The sequence below is a fragment of the Lepidochelys kempii genome, chromosome 11 (genome assembly GCF_965140265.1).
Source record: "Lepidochelys kempii isolate rLepKem1 chromosome 11, rLepKem1.hap2, whole genome shotgun sequence".
Classification (NCBI taxonomy): domain Eukaryota; kingdom Metazoa; phylum Chordata; order Testudines; family Cheloniidae; genus Lepidochelys; species Lepidochelys kempii.
Window position 1 is genome coordinate 52364759 of NC_133266.1, and position 15967 is coordinate 52380725.

Consider the following 15967-nt stretch of genomic DNA (forward strand, 5'->3'; position numbering starts at 1 on the left):
CACGTTGAAAACACTTGCATCAGTTATGATGATAGATGTACAAGACTATTCTCCTACTCACCATCTAACACAGTACACATGGGATCATGGCAAATGGCCTTGTCTGATCATGTTTGACAGTATTATACAAAAAAGTTACTCAAATGATTCATAAGCAAACTCAATTTAAAACTCAAAACTAAAATGTAAAGTCAGCAAACTAAAATATACAGAAGACAATTTAGCATACTGGAAAACATTGTGTTTGAATCTACTGAGAAAAACAGAATAATCACTCAAAATATGTGGGGTGCCAAAAACTAATAAATCTATATTATTATTGTAAAAGGAATTTGTAGTAAACTCCAGCTGAAGTGTAACTGGAAACATTAGACCTAAACATTAAAAAGCTGAATTTACAGTATAATACTGCCATGATTGGATAAACTAAAGAACTATACACTTATTCTCTATCACACAAGGGGGAGAAGTTACAAAATCGGCTTTTAACACTACCAGATAGAACCCTATACTTACCAAGTGCTGTAGTATTATTTGTAATCTGTTGAATGGCTTCAATCTGAAACAAGAAAGCCAAGTTCAATGGTAGCTAAAGCATTTCAAAAATTCAATGCTCTGAGTGAGTTGCACTAAGCTTTGATAGAAGTTTCTCGCTGTACATGTCAAGTCAGTGGCAGGTTTTCTTAACATATACAACTTTGCACAATTCAACTTCTAAATTATGGTTAGTACGAATAGTGTACAAGCAATCACCCTGTAAAGTCATAAACAACAGACTTGTCGTAAATCACTAAAATGGGTTTTTTTACGTGTGTTTCTAGCATTGTAAATAGTTGTTGGTTTTAAAGGAACAGGAAAAAAAGAACAAATAAATAGCATTTGTCAACACGTACAAACCACTGCCAGTTCTGAAGTGCCTAGAAGTTTCAAAGGAAGTTTGCACACATACAGAAGGAAGTCCTGACTATAATCAGCAGCTTGGCTCAATGTCCAATATTTAGTAGGCATATTACAAAAATATCAGTGCATGTTTCAGTGCTTCAGGAATATTTTCTAGCCCTGGCATTTCTGCAATTTTTTTCAGTTTCCCCTATCATAGTTTTCGCCTATTTTGGAGAGAGTCCAGCGAAGGGCAACAAAAATGATTAGGGGACTGGAACACATGACTTATGAGGAGAGGCTGAGGGAGCTGGGATTGTTTAGCCTGCAGAAGAGAAGAATGAGGGGGGATTTGATAGCTGCTTTCAACTACCTGAAAGGGGGTTCCAAAGAGGATGGCTCTAGACTGTTCTCAATGATAGCAGATGACAGAACGAGGAGTAATGGTCTCAAGTTGCAGTGGGGGAGGTTTAGATTGGATATTAGGAAAAACTTTTTCACTAAGAGGGTGGTGAAACACTGGAATGCGTTACCTAGAGAGGTGGTAGAATCTCCTTCCTTACAGGTTTTTAAGGTCAGGCTTGACAAAGCCCTGGCTGGGATGATTTAACTGGGAATTGGTCCTGCTTTGAGCAGGGGGTTGGACTAGATGACCTTCTGGGGTCCCTTCCAACCCTGATATTCTATGATTCTATGATTCTATAACCTCTAGAGACAATTATATAAATTAGTTATTTGGGGACAAAATGTGCTCTAGTTTATCTGGTGCGCATTGAGAATAACTCAAATGAAATCTAATGAGTTATGCACAATTTACATCAATGTATCTGAGAGCAGATTTTGGCATATAGTCCTACTTTGTTGGATCTATAAACTATTTTGTTTTGAGAATATTGCATAGTTACTTCCTCTTTGCTATCCTGCCCCATTCTTGGGAGCAGACTGAATGATGCTTGCCAGAGTTCTATGAGACCAGATTTTTTTCAGTTTATCAAGACCTATGGCAGTTTGACTATAAAAGATGTCTTATATAACTTTTATACATGTACATGAATTGCCAGTGTGCAATCAACCACATTATCAGTGTCCTAGTTTATATCACTTTTCTCATTTTATTCCCAATATTATCCTATTGTTGGCTTTTCCATACCTGAAGTTCATTAACAGAATATATTTAAAAGCATGCTGCCAACTACTTTTAGGCCTGAATTACATTTTGCAACAAGTGGGAATGTACAAAACCTAACATGAACGAGCTGCAGGAGGTGCTGCATGGCCTGGAGGAACAGATACCTTGAGCTCCAGAGCCATCCGCTAATATCTATTTCCATCTGTAGTACAGAGCCCCTGACCAACACCCCCAGCCTTAGTAAAGGAAAAGGTACCCCCAAATCTCTTGAAAATCAGCAGTCATATATTTGTCTGTTGTGGGCTCTACAACTAGCTAAAAGACAAAGAGAACAGAGACTCTAGCCCCTTGGACAAAATGGTTAATTAGGGCGCTGTGTCTGTGTTGGCCCTGCTGGAGAAAGTTGCTGCAGATACAATTGTATTGTGGCCTTGATATCTCCTGACTTCTCTCATTTTACTCTCTCTGCAAGGGCTGACAGGATAGGTGAATGAAGGAGAAGCAAGAATATCAACTCTGGAAGATCAGGTACAAGGGGTCTCTACCCAGGTGCAGAGAAGCCGAACAGACTTATCTTCTCTTAAATCTAAAGTGGCAGACCAATGGAAGGTCACCACAATACTTTGAGAATTAAAGGAGTACCTGAAATAGCAGAAAGTGAAACCCCCTAGAATTTGTTCCCAGGCTCTTTTCAGAAGAGTTGAGCATTAGGTTGAGCATACTTTCAGAAGTGCTCAACCTAATGGATTATTTTAAATTTGACTTAGAGCACGCAGTTCCCTAATTCTTAAAGCCAGCCTCAAATGCCAAATCTCACGTACTGGTAATCAAACTTCTAATACATACTGTAAAAGAGGGAAAAATGCAGCTAGCTCAAAGGGGAGGACGACAGTTTGAGGGATACCAAGAAAATGATTTTGCAAAAGATGTGGCTGAAGAGACCGGACTTTAGAAGAGCTAGGGAACTTGCCAAGTAATGAAGTTTCAAATATTTTATGAAGTTTCCCACTCAGTTCCATGTCAAGACATTGAAAAAGTGCCTCTGTTCCCAAAGCCATAAGAAGCAGAAAGTTCACTGCAGATTATTTAAAACAGTGGCTCTCAACCTTTCCAGACTACTGTCCCCCTTTCAGGAGTCTGATTTGTCTTGTGTACCCCAAGTTTCACCTCACTTAAACTACCTGCTTACAAAATCAGACATAAATACAAAAGTGTCACTGCACACTATTACTGAAAAATTACTTGCTTTCTCATTTTTACCATATAATTTTAAAATAAATCAATTGGAATATAAAGATTGTATTTACATTTCAGTGTATAAAGCAGTATAAACAAATCACTGTCTGTATGAAATTTTAGTTTTTACTGACTTCACTAGTGCTTTTTATGTGGCCTGTTGAAAAACTAGGCAAATATCTAGATGCATTGATATACCCCCTGGAAGACCTCTACATATCACCAGAGGTACACATACCCCTGACAAATCAATACATACTATTTGTTTGTGATTATACAAAGTGTGTGTGTAAGCTCAGCAGTGAAGTACATCAAAGAGATGACCAGGGGGTAGTGCAGATCCCTGTTGCTCAGCAGGAACTTGAGGGCTCCCATTCCATCTTTTAAAATAGTTGCCAATGGGAGACACTGGTGCATTGCCACACCCTACTGCTGGGGATCCTCAAAGCCTAGCAGCTTGACATCATCGGTGAAAGATGGCTCTCCTCCCTGCAAGGCATCAGGCAAAGGCACACAGGACCTGAGGGATATAGCTTCACCCCTTATAGGCAAACGCAACAGAAAAGACGACAAACGCTGATTGTGGAGCTACATCAACCAGTAATTTCTGCCTTCCCTATCACCACCTACTTCCTCCCTCTCACCCTGTCCCTTTCCCCACCTCCAGCCCCTGCTCCCTTCCTCTTCCACTTCTCCATTTCTTCCCCCATCCTAACACGTTCTACAATATCAGGCCCTGAGTACATGAACATAGACTTATATAGAAGAATCATGAGCTTAATCTGATAGCTATGCCCTTTGGTAAAGACACTTGCAATCAGCAGGATCAGTCAGACTTGTCCCCTGTCAGTTATGCTCATTTAATATGAGGAAGGGAAACCGAATGTTTGGTTGTAAACCAAAGGAACAGGGGCATGCAGCGTGGGGAAAATAATCACCAGAGCATCTCACTCAGAACACCACACTATATTACCAATACCCTGGTGTTTACTTTGGCAAACTGAAAAGATTATAGTTAAGAGATTAATACACAGGAATAACCTTGACATACCAGTTAAGAAATATCATGTTGGCAGAGTGCATACTCCCTTTCTATCGCCTTATAATGTGGTTACTACCTTGTATTATAGGAAATATAGAGTGCCTGTTAAAAATATAGTTTAAATAGTGGCTATCAGTAGAGCTCCGGGCCTGGATGGCATCTCCCTGGCCTACCCTCTCCAGAACTGACTACTTGGGTTAGTTTAGTTTATAGTGTTAAGTGTTTCACAATGGCTGCTTTTTCACTGTGATTTGCTTTTTAAGTGGTGAATGGAGAGATACCACTCAGGACAGAGTGGGACTGCGATGCCCTATACCAGAGGTTCTCAAACTGGGGGTCGGGGACGCCTCAGGTGGTCGCAAGTTTATTACATGGGGGGTCGGATCACAAGCTGTCAGCCTCCACCCCAAACCACACTTTTCATCCAGCATTTATAATGATGTTAAATATATTAAAAAGTGTGTTAAATTTATAAGGGGCGGGGGAGGTCGCACTCAAAGGCTTACTACGTGAAAGGGGTCACCAGTACGAAAGTTTGAGAACCACTGCCCTATACTAATATCTAAGACAACCGGTCACAGTTGATAATAGGCCAAGTTATATATGTTATGTGGTTTTATATTTTTGCTTTAACCTGGCTGTGTTCTTCCCTCTCCTAAGCCTCTCAGATCCCCTTACTACCGCTACTCTTCCCACCTCTCTCTTGACCAGAAACATGCAGGAAAATTACACCCTACATGACTGACTTGCATCAAGCCTCTGGAGACGGTTGCAACTAATGCTGATGTATCTACCCTATTCCCTGAAGCATCTGGCAAGGTAATCCAAAAATCTGTGGAATAAGCGTCTGAGGCATTTCATCTGTAGACTCTCCCACCTCATGGAATTCTGTGTAGGGCATAGGTTGAAGTGCAGTAGAGCACATGACACAAGCACTGTCATCCTTGTTTGTAAGGCCACATGTGACAAAAATAATTAACATCACCAAATGGTCCTCCAGCTCAGTTTTATTTCCTAGAATGTAAAGGAACTCAACACGCCAATTAAAAGAAAGTATACTCATTATTAAAGAAAGCAAAGGTAGATATGTGGTGTTTTTGCTGCAGAAGAGACACTTGATGTTGGATATTAAAAAAGTCCTGTATTAAAATCACAAATGAGTTTGATTCCCCATAGTTTAAATTCCAGGGTATTATTAATTAAGAGGTCTCTTGGTTTTTGGTACTGTTTCTCTCCCTCTATGTGTGGAACTCGCAAGCTGCTAATTGTGTTAGTACAGATATAATAATTTTATTAAGATAATGTTCTAAGACAGAGTCTGTTCTCAAAGCAATTCTTTGTAACAACAACTACTCACACAGAGAGAGACTCAAAGCAATACTCTGTAACAACAGGAACAGTACCCAGAGACTCCCCGCCCTTTTGTTATATTCATTTCGCTTTGTTAACAATTGTGATTAAAATAGAGATAGAGGATGTATGTGGATGGATGCTTGGTGTGGATAATAACTGAATGATCAGGGAGGTGCCAGCCTAAGAATCCAGTGTCCATCGGCTGAAGAAGGCATCAAGTGGAAATAACCAGAGGACCCCCAGAGGGCAGACTGGAATCCACCCAACAGCCTCAAGAATGGGAGAACCAAAGAACAAGATAACATCTGGCAGCACTCAGGCATCAGGAATGTGCCATCTGCTGACTGATTCAGCAACAGCATGACGAAGCAATTCCCATAGACTGGCATAGGAAGAAATTCCTATAAAAATGGACTCTAGAAAGTGAGAACTTTGGAGTCTGATTCTGTAAACCAACTTCCAAGAGCATCAGATGAGCATCTGACAAGGCCCTGCTCCCTCCTCATGTCCAGACCACCTGGCCAGTGGCTTGGCATGAGCAACTCTAAGGTTGGTAACTATAACAACAACCCTGCAGAACCTGTGTGTGTGTATAAATGAATGTGTGAATAAATATGAAATTTAATGGAATCATAGAATCATAGAATATCAGGGTTGGAAGGGACCTCAGGAGGTTATCTAGTCCAACCCCCTGCTCAAAGCAGGACCAATCCCCAATTGTTGCCCCAGATCCCTAAATGGCCCCCTCAAGGATTGAACTCACAACCCTGGGTTTAGCAGGCCAATGCTCAAACCACTGAGCTATCCCTCCCCCCCAACTGTAATGTTATAGCTGTAACTAACTGCTTACTATGATTCTTTCTGTATTCACAATAAATGTGGCATTTTGCCTTTTCCCCTTTAATAAGATCCTGCTGGTTTTTATTTTATTGGTATAACATTGACACTGATTAGAATGAGTGCAATGCCTTGATGTTTCTCATTCAAATCCAGAGGAGAATCCATACACTTCCATAAAGTAATGGCAGTAACAGTCTGAGTCACTTTCACTAGATCAGGGCAGATTTTTAATCTGTAAAACACCATAAATGGATCTGAACTAATCATTGCTTATATGCAATCTTCTATAGGTCTTTCTCTAAAATATATAGAGAACTCTATCTCTCTACTCCGTTTCCTGGGGATTTTAATCAAATGCTTGATCCTCTTGTGAACAAATCTCACTCTCAGGGACAGTACCCCACCAAAACTAGAATGACCCTAGAATTGCACATTGAAGACATGAATATATAATCACCAAATATCACAGTCTCAATGGGTAGGGACTATACATATTTTCCCTGCCACATGGGTCCTATTTCCATATAGATTTCTTTTTGACCTCCAGGGGCTTGGTTAATTCTCTAATTAACTCCTCCATTAATTGCTTTTTCTGATCTTGCCCCTATAATTCTTCAGACAACAGCCCCAGGTGAGAAACAGCCCCATAGATGGAGATTTTTTCACTTTATCAGATCCCCACTTCAAAATTTTTATTTTAATGTTGTCTATTTTAAGGGTATTAATTTCTGCCATGAAATAATTGGCAAGTGTCCCAAACTGCAGGTTGAGTTTTAAAATTAAATGCTGCAGGTTGCTGCCCCCACCCCAGGATAATTTTAATCATAGATATGTAGGACTAAAAGTGACCTTACGAAGTCATCTAGTCCATCTGTCAAAACTGAGGAGGAATTAAGTATACCTAGACCATCCCTGACTGGGGTTTTACTACTTTAGACAAGGATTCCCCATCCTCCCAAAGTAGCCTGTTCCAGTGCTTAACTATACTTATAGTAAGTTTTTCCTAATATCCAACCTAAATCTCCCTTGTTGCAAACTAAGCCAGTTACTACCTGTCTTATGCTCAGTGAACATGGAAAACAATTGATCAATGTCCTCTTTATAGCAACCTTTTCCATGTTTGAAGACTTAAGTTTCCCCTTCAGTCTTTTTTCTTAGATTAAACATGCTCAATTCTTTCAACTTTTCCTCAGAGCGCATGTTTTCCAAGCCATTTGTTTGTTGCTCTACAGTGGACTCTCCAGAACTTACCCACATCTTTCTTAAAGTGTGGTGCCCCAAAATGGACAGAATACTCCACCTTTGAAGCCTCACCAGCGCCAAGTAGAGCAGAACAATACAACTACCTCCTATGTGTTGCATGCGATAACCTGTTAATAGTTCCCAGAATGACATTTACCGATTTAGCTACAGCATAACATTGCTGACACTCTCCTTCAATTTATGATCCATTATAACCTCCAAGTCCTCTTTTGCAGTACCACTGCCTAGCCAGTTATTCTCCATTTTGTATTTGTGTATTGGATTTTTTCCCCCTTCTTAAGCAAAATACTCTGCACTTATCTCTATTGTATTTGATCTTGTTGATTGCAGACCAATTCTCCAATTTATCAACATTTTAAATTCTAATCCTGTCCTACAAAGTGCTTACAACACCTCTCAAGATGGTAACATTTACAAATGTTAAAAGTACAGCTCTACTCTGTAATCCAAATCATTGTGAAAATATTGAATAGAACTAGACCCAGGGAATCCACGTGCTATGTCCATCCAGTTTGACAGCAAACTATTCATTATTATGACTACAGTGTTGCAACTAGTTATGCACTCATATAGTAATTTAATCTAGACCGCATTTCCCTAGTTTGCTTATGAGATTAACGTTTTTGACACAGTCCTGTGTGACAAAGTCAAGAGATCACCTCTACTGCTTCTCATATCCACTGGGCCAATTACGCTGTCAAAGAAAGAAAAGGACGACTTGTGGCACCTTAGAGACTAACCAATTTATTTGAGCAGAAGCTTTCGTGAGCTACAGCTCACTTCATCGGAGGCAGGTGCCACAAGTCCTCCTTTTCTTTTTGCGAATACAGACTAACACGGCTGCTACTCTGAAACCTGTCAAAGCAGCAAATTAAATTGTTTCAACATGATTGTTCTTGACAAATCTTTGTTGGCTATTACTAATTACCCTCCATGTACTTACAAACTGATTGCTTAATAAGTTTTTTCCTATTCTCTTTCCAGGTATTGAAGTTACATGGCCTATTATTCCCTGGGTCCTTTGTTAACCATTTTTTAAAGAGAGGTGCTATGTTTGCCATTCTCCAGGAATACTGCAAGAACTCAAAGGTGTGGCCTACAACACCTAATTGTAACTGACCAAAATTTGCACAGCATAAAAAGAAAAGTCATCTTCTACGAACTCCTCATTATTAAGTAGTGGGAAGATCTTTTGTGGCTGATGCTTTTAAATAGCACTTCCCTAAAACAAGAGCGACTGCTAAGGGCCAACTGTAAGATTATGTGCCCTGGCACTGACATAAACTGGCAACACTTTTCCATGTCAGACTGTGCAGGGTGGCTTCATCCCTGAAGGAGCCTGACCCACAGGTGTCCTCTCCTTGCCCTAGGGAGGAGGCGGGGACTCACCAGGGGGCAGTGCCTCGGACTGGGCAGGGGCGGGAGGGCTCTCTGGGCAGCTGTAGGGGGCCACCTCCCGCTCTGGTCCCGGGGCGGGTCAGTGACAACGGGACGAAAGGGGCGCTCTGCACCCACTTATCTAGGGCCCATGGGTGACCCTCACATGACCAGGGCCAGGCACCCAAGGGAGCTGGGGGGCGGCGTGACCGTGACACACCCAGCCCCCGGGCCGGGCCAGAACGGCTGACCACTCCCGCGCCCCTCCCTGTCCGTTTCCCGCTCGCTTTACCTGGGGAGCTGCCTCACCACCAGACCCCAGTGCGGCCCCATCCCCAGTAGGCGGTGAGAAACCGCGACCTCCCCGCGCACGCCACACGCCGGCCAGGACGGCGCAGCCAACGGGCGTCACCCAGCCGCGCCACCGCGGCACAGACCGGAAACAAGAAATCACCACCCTCCGCGGAAGCCACAGAAAGCGGAAGTGACGTACGGGCTTGTGACATTAGCATGGCCTGGACACGTATCGGCGGAGGGGAGTGCGCCCCCTACCGCTGCTGCCCGCTATCCGCCCTGGGCATCCACGTGATCCCGCAGCCAGCTCTGCTCCGCCCACCACCCCGACCTAGCCACGCCCAGCCGTAGTGTGCCCCTCCCCCAACACCCCGACCCAGCCTCGCCCAGCCCTGGTGTGTCCCTCCCCCAACACCCCGACCCAGCCGTCGTGTCCACCCCAACACCGCGACCCAGCCGTCGTGTCCACCCCAACACCGCGACCCAGCCCTAGTGTCCACCCCAACACCCCGACCCAGCCGTCGTGTCCACCCCAACACCGCGACCCAGCCCCCCACCCCTAGTGTGCCCCCAACACCCCGACCCAGCCACACCCAGCCCTAGTGTTCCCCCCAACACCCCAACCCAGCCCTAGTGTGCCATTCCCCCAACACCCTGACCCAGCCTCGCCCAGCCCTGGTGTGTCCCTCCCCCAACACCCCGACCCAGCCGTCGTGTCCACCGCAACACCGCGACCCAGCCCCCCACCCCTAGTGTGCCCCCCAACACCCCAACCCAGCCCTAGTGTGCCATTCCCCCAACACCCTGACCCAGCCACACCCAGCCCTAGTGTTCCCCCCAACACCCCAACCCAGCCGTAGTGTGCCATTCCCCCAACACCCCGACCCAGCCTCGCCCAGCCCTGGTGTGTCCCTCCCCCAACACCCCGACCCAGCCGTAGTGTGCCATTCCCCCAACACCGCGACCCAGCCGTAGTGTTCCCCCCAACAGCCCAACCCAGCCCTAGTGTGCCATTCCCCCAACACCCCGACCCAGCCGTAGTGTCCACCCCAACACTGCGACCCAGCCCCCCAGCCCTAGTGTGCCCCCCAACACCCCGACCCAGCCACGCCCAGCCCTGGTGTGTCCCTCCCCCAACACCCCGACCCAACCGTAGTGTCCACCCCAACACCGCGACCCAGCCCCCCCAGCCCTAGTGTGCCCCCATCACTCCGACCCAGCCACGCCCAGCCCTGGTGTGTCCCTCCCCCAACACCCCGACCCAACCGTAGTGTCCACCCCAACACCGCGACCCAGCCCTAGTGTTCCCCCCAACACCCCAACCCAGCCCTAGTGTGCCATTCCCCCAACACCCCGACCCAGTCACGCCCAGCCCTGGTGTGTCCCTCCCCCAACACCCCGACCCAACCGTCGTGTCCACCCCAACACCGCGACCCAGCCCCCCACCCCTAGTGTGCCCCCAACACCCCGACCCAGCCACACCCAGCCCTAGTGTTCCCCCCAACACCCCAACCCAGCCGTAGTGTGCCATTCCCCCAACACCCCGACCCAGCCTCGCCCAGCCCTGGTGTGTCCCTCCCCCAACACCCTGACCCAGCCGTAGTGTCCACCCCAACACCGCGACCCAGCCCTAGTGTCCACCCCAACACCCCGACCCAGCCGTCGTGTCCACCCCAACACCCCGACCCAGCCCCCCACCCCTAGTGTGCCCCCAACACGCCGACCCAGCCACACCCAGCCCTAGTGTTCCCCCCAACACCCCAACCCAGCCCTAGTGTGCCATTCCCCCAACACCCTGACCCAGCCTCGCCCAGCCCTGGTGTGTCCCTCCCCCAACACCCCGACCCAACCGTCGTGTCCACCCCAACACCGCGACCCAGCCCCCCAGCCCTAGTGTGCCCCCCAACACCCCAACCCAGCCCTAGTGTGCCATTCCCCCAACACCCTGACCCAGCCACACCCAGCCCTAGTGTTCCCCCCAACACCCCAACCCAGCCGTAGTGTGCCATTCCCCCAACACCCCGACCCAGCCTCGCCCAGCCCTGGTGTGTCCCTCCCCCAACACCCCGACCCAGCCGTAGTGTGCCATTCCCCCAACACCGCGACCCAGCCGTAGTGTTCCCCCCAACAGCCCAACCCAGCCCTAGTGTGCCATTCCCCCAACACCCCGACCCAGCCATAGTGTCCACCCCAACACTGCGACCCAGCCCCCCAGCCCTAGTGTGCCCCCCAAACACCCCGACCCAGCCACGCCCAGCCCTGGTGTGTCCCTCCCCCAACACCCCGACCCAACTGTAGTGTCCACCCCAACACCGCGACCCAGCCCCCCCAGCCCTAGTGTGCCCCCATCACTCCGACCCAGCCACGCCCAGCCCTGGTGTGTCCCTCCCCCAACACCCCGACCCAACCGTAGTGTCCACCCCAACACCGCGACCCAGCCCTAGTGTTCCCCCCAACACCCCAACCCAGCCCTAGTGTGCCATTCCCCCAACACCCCGACCCAGTCACGCCCAGCCCTGGTGTGTCCCTCCCCCAACACCCCGACCCAACCGTCGTGTCCACACCAACACCGCGACCCAGCCCCCCAGCCCTAGTGTGCCACCCAACACCCCGACCCAGCCGTAGTGTGCCATTCCCCCAACACCCCGACCCACCCTCGCCCAGCCCTGGTGTGTCCCTCCCCCAACACCCCGACCCAGCCGTAGTGTGCCATTCCCCCAACACCGCGACCCAACCCCCAGCCCTAGTGTTCCCCCCAACACCCCAACCCAGCCCTAGTGTGCCATTCCCCCAACACCCCGACCCAGCCACGCCCAGCCCTGGTGTGTCCCTCCCCCAACACCCCGACCCAACCGTAGTGTCCACCCCAACACCACGACCCAGCCACCCAGCCCTAGTGTGCCCCCCAACACCCCGACCCAGCCACGCCCAGCCCTGGTGTGTCCCTCCCCCAACACCCCGACCCAACCGTCGTGTCCACCCCAACACCGCGACCCAGCCCCCCAGCCCTAGTGTTCCCCCCAACACCCCGACCCAGCCCTAGTGTGCCATTCCCCCAACACCCCGACCCAGCCTCGCCCAGCCCTGGTGTGTCCCTCCCCCAACACCCCGACCCAGCCCTAGTGTGCCATTCCCCCAACACCCCGACCCAGCCTCGCCCAGCCATGGTGTGTCCCTCCCCCAACACCCCGACCCAGCCGTAGTGTGCCATTCCCCCAACACCGCGACCCAGCCGTAGTGTTCCCCCCAACAGCCCAACCCAGCCCTAGTGTGCCATTCCCCCAACACCCCGACCCAGCCACGCCCAGCCCTGGTGTGTCCCTCCCCCAAAACCCCGACCCAGCCGTAGTGTGCCCCTCCCCCAACACCCCGACCCAGCCTCGCCTAGCCCTGGTGTGTCCCTCCCCCAACACCCCGACCCAACCGTAGTGTCCACCCCAACACCGCGACCCAGCCCCCCAGCCCTAGTGTTCCCCCCAACACCCCAACCCAGCCCTAGTGTGCCATTCCCCCAACACCCCAACCCAGCCCTAGTGTGCCATTCCCCCAACACCCCGACCCAGTCACGCCCAGCCCTGGTGTGTCCCTCCCCCAACACCCCGACCCAACCGTCGTGTCCACCCCAACACCGCGACCCAGCCCCCCACCCCTAGTGTGCCCCCAACACCCCGACCCAGCCACACCCAGCCCTAGTGTTCCCCCCAACACCCCAACCCAGCCGTAGTGTGCCATTCCCCCAACACCCCGACCCAGCCTCGCCCAGCCCTGGTGTGTCCCTCCCCCAACACCCTGACCCAGCCGTAGTGTCCACCCCAACACCGCGACCCAGCCCTAGTGTCCACCCCAACACCCCGACCCAGCCGTCGTGTCCACCCCAACACCCCGACCCAGCCCCCCACCCCTAGTGTGCCCCCAACACGCCGACCCAGCCACACCCAGCCCTAGTGTTCCCCCCAACACCCCAACCCAGCCCTAGTGTGCCATTCCCCCAACACCCTGACCCAGCCTCGCCCAGCCCTGGTGTGTCCCTCCCCCAACACCCCGACCCAACCGTCGTGTCCACCCCAACACCGCGACCCAGCCCCCCAGCCCTAGTGTGCCCCCCAACACCCCAACCCAGCCCTAGTGTGCCATTCCCCCAACACCCTGACCCAGCCACACCCAGCCCTAGTGTTCCCCCCAACACCCCAACCCAGCCGTAGTGTGCCATTCCCCCAACACCCCGACCCAGCCTCGCCCAGCCCTGGTGTGTCCCTCCCCCAACACCCCGACCCAGCCGTAGTGTGCCATTCCCCCAACACCGCGACCCAGCCGTAGTGTTCCCCCCAACAGCCCAACCCAGCCCTAGTGTGCCATTCCCCCAACACCCCGACCCAGCCATAGTGTCCACCCCAACACTGCGACCCAGCCCCCCAGCCCTAGTGTGCCCCCCAAACACCCCGACCCAGCCACGCCCAGCCCTGGTGTGTCCCTCCCCCAACACCCCGACCCAACTGTAGTGTCCACCCCAACACCGCGACCCAGCCCCCCCAGCCCTAGTGTGCCCCCATCACTCCGACCCAGCCACGCCCAGCCCTGGTGTGTCCCTCCCCCAACACCCCGACCCAACCGTAGTGTCCACCCCAACACCGCGACCCAGCCCTAGTGTTCCCCCCAACACCCCAACCCAGCCCTAGTGTGCCATTCCCCCAACACCCCGACCCAGTCACGCCCAGCCCTGGTGTGTCCCTCCCCCAACACCCCGACCCAACCGTCGTGTCCACACCAACACCGCGACCCAGCCCCCCAGCCCTAGTGTGCCACCCAACACCCCGACCCAGCCGTAGTGTGCCATTCCCCCAACACCCCGACCCACCCTCGCCCAGCCCTGGTGTGTCCCTCCCCCAACACCCCGACCCAGCCGTAGTGTGCCATTCCCCCAACACCGCGACCCAACCCCCAGCCCTAGTGTTCCCCCCAACACCCCAACCCAGCCCTAGTGTGCCATTCCCCCAACACCCCGACCCAGCCACGCCCAGCCCTGGTGTGTCCCTCCCCCAACACCCCGACCCAACCGTAGTGTCCACCCCAACACCACGACCCAGCCACCCAGCCCTAGTGTGCCCCCCAACACCCCGACCCAGCCACGCCCAGCCCTGGTGTGTCCCTCCCCCAACACCCCGACCCAACCGTCGTGTCCACCCCAACACCGCGACCCAGCCCCCCAGCCCTAGTGTTCCCCCCAACACCCCAACGCAGCCCTAGTGTGCCATTCCCCCAACACCCCGACCCAGCCTCGCCCAGCCCTAGTGTCCACCCCAACACCCCGACCCAGCCCTAGTGTGCCATTCCCCCAACACCCCGACCCAGCCTCGCCTAGCCCTGGTGTGTCCCTCCCCCAACACCCCGACCCAGCCCTAGTGTGCCATTCCCCCAACACCCCGACCCAGCCTCGCCCAGCCATGGTGTGTCCCTCCCCCAACACCCCGACCCAGCCGTAGTGTGCCATTCCCCCAACACCGCGACCCAGCCGTAGTGTTCCCCCCAACAGCCCAACCCAGCCCTAGTGTGCCATTCCCCCAACACCCCGACCCAGCCACGCCCAGCCCTGGTGTGTCCCTCCCCCAACACCCCGACCCAGCCGTAGTGTGCCCCTCCCCCAACACCCCGACCCAGCCTCGCCTAGCCCTGGTGTGTCCCTCCCCCAACACCCCGACCCAACCGTAGTGTCCACCCCAACACCGCGACCCAGCCCCCCAGCCCTAGTGTTCCCCCCAACACCCCAACCCAGCCCTAGTGTGCCATTCCCCCAACACCCCGACCCAGCCACGCCCAGCCCTGGTGTGTCCCTCCCCCAACACCCCGACCCAGCCGTAGTGTCCACCCCAACACCGCGACCCAGCCCCCCAGCCCTAGTGTGCCCCCAGCACCCTGACCCAGCCACACCCAGCCCTAGTGTGCCCCCCAACACCCCAACCCAGCCCTAGTGTGCCATTCTCCCAACACCCCGACCCAGCCACGCCCAGCCCTGGTGTGTCCCTCCCCCAACACCCCGACCCAACCGTGGTGTCCACCCCAACACCACGACCCAGCCCCCCAGACCTAGTGTGCCCCCCAACACCCCGACCCAGCCTCGCCCAGCCCTGGTGTGTCCCTCCCCCAACACCCTGACCCAACCGTAGTGTCCACCCCAACACCGCGACCCAGCCCCCCAGCCCTAGTGTGCCCCCCAACACCCCAACCCAGCCCTAGTGTGCCATTCCCCCAACACCCCGACCCAGCCACGCCCAGCCCTGGTGTGTCCCTCCCCCAACACCCCGACCCAACCGTAGTGTCCACCCCAACACCGCGACCCAGCCCCCCAGCCCTAGTGTGCCCCCCAACACCCCGACCCAGCCACACCCAGCCCTAGTGTTCCCCCCAACACCCCAACCCAGCCCTAGTGTGCCATTCCCCCAACACCCTGACCCAGCCACGCCCAGCCCTAGTGTTCCCCCCAACACCCCAACCCAGCCCTAGTGTGCCATTCCCCCAACACCCCGACCCAGCCTCGCCCAGCTCTGGTGTCCTCCCCA

The 15967-nt window shown here is 52.4% G+C and overlaps 1 protein-coding gene across 1 annotated transcript in view; it reads right to left on the reverse strand.

The window, feature by feature from the left end:
• The window catches only part of HIBCH (3-hydroxyisobutyryl-CoA hydrolase), an 87971-nt gene extending 78398 nt beyond the window's left edge, over positions 1-9573 (reverse strand). The window contains exons 1-2 of the mRNA XM_073306182.1: positions 9412-9573; positions 517-559 (exon numbers count right to left, since the gene is read on the reverse strand). Of these exons, the coding sequence (XP_073162283.1) occupies positions 517-559; positions 9412-9452 (84 nt within the window). The 5' untranslated portion in view covers positions 9453-9573. The remainder of the gene's footprint in view (positions 1-516; positions 560-9411) is intronic.
• Positions 9574-15967: the final 6394 nt, after the last annotated feature.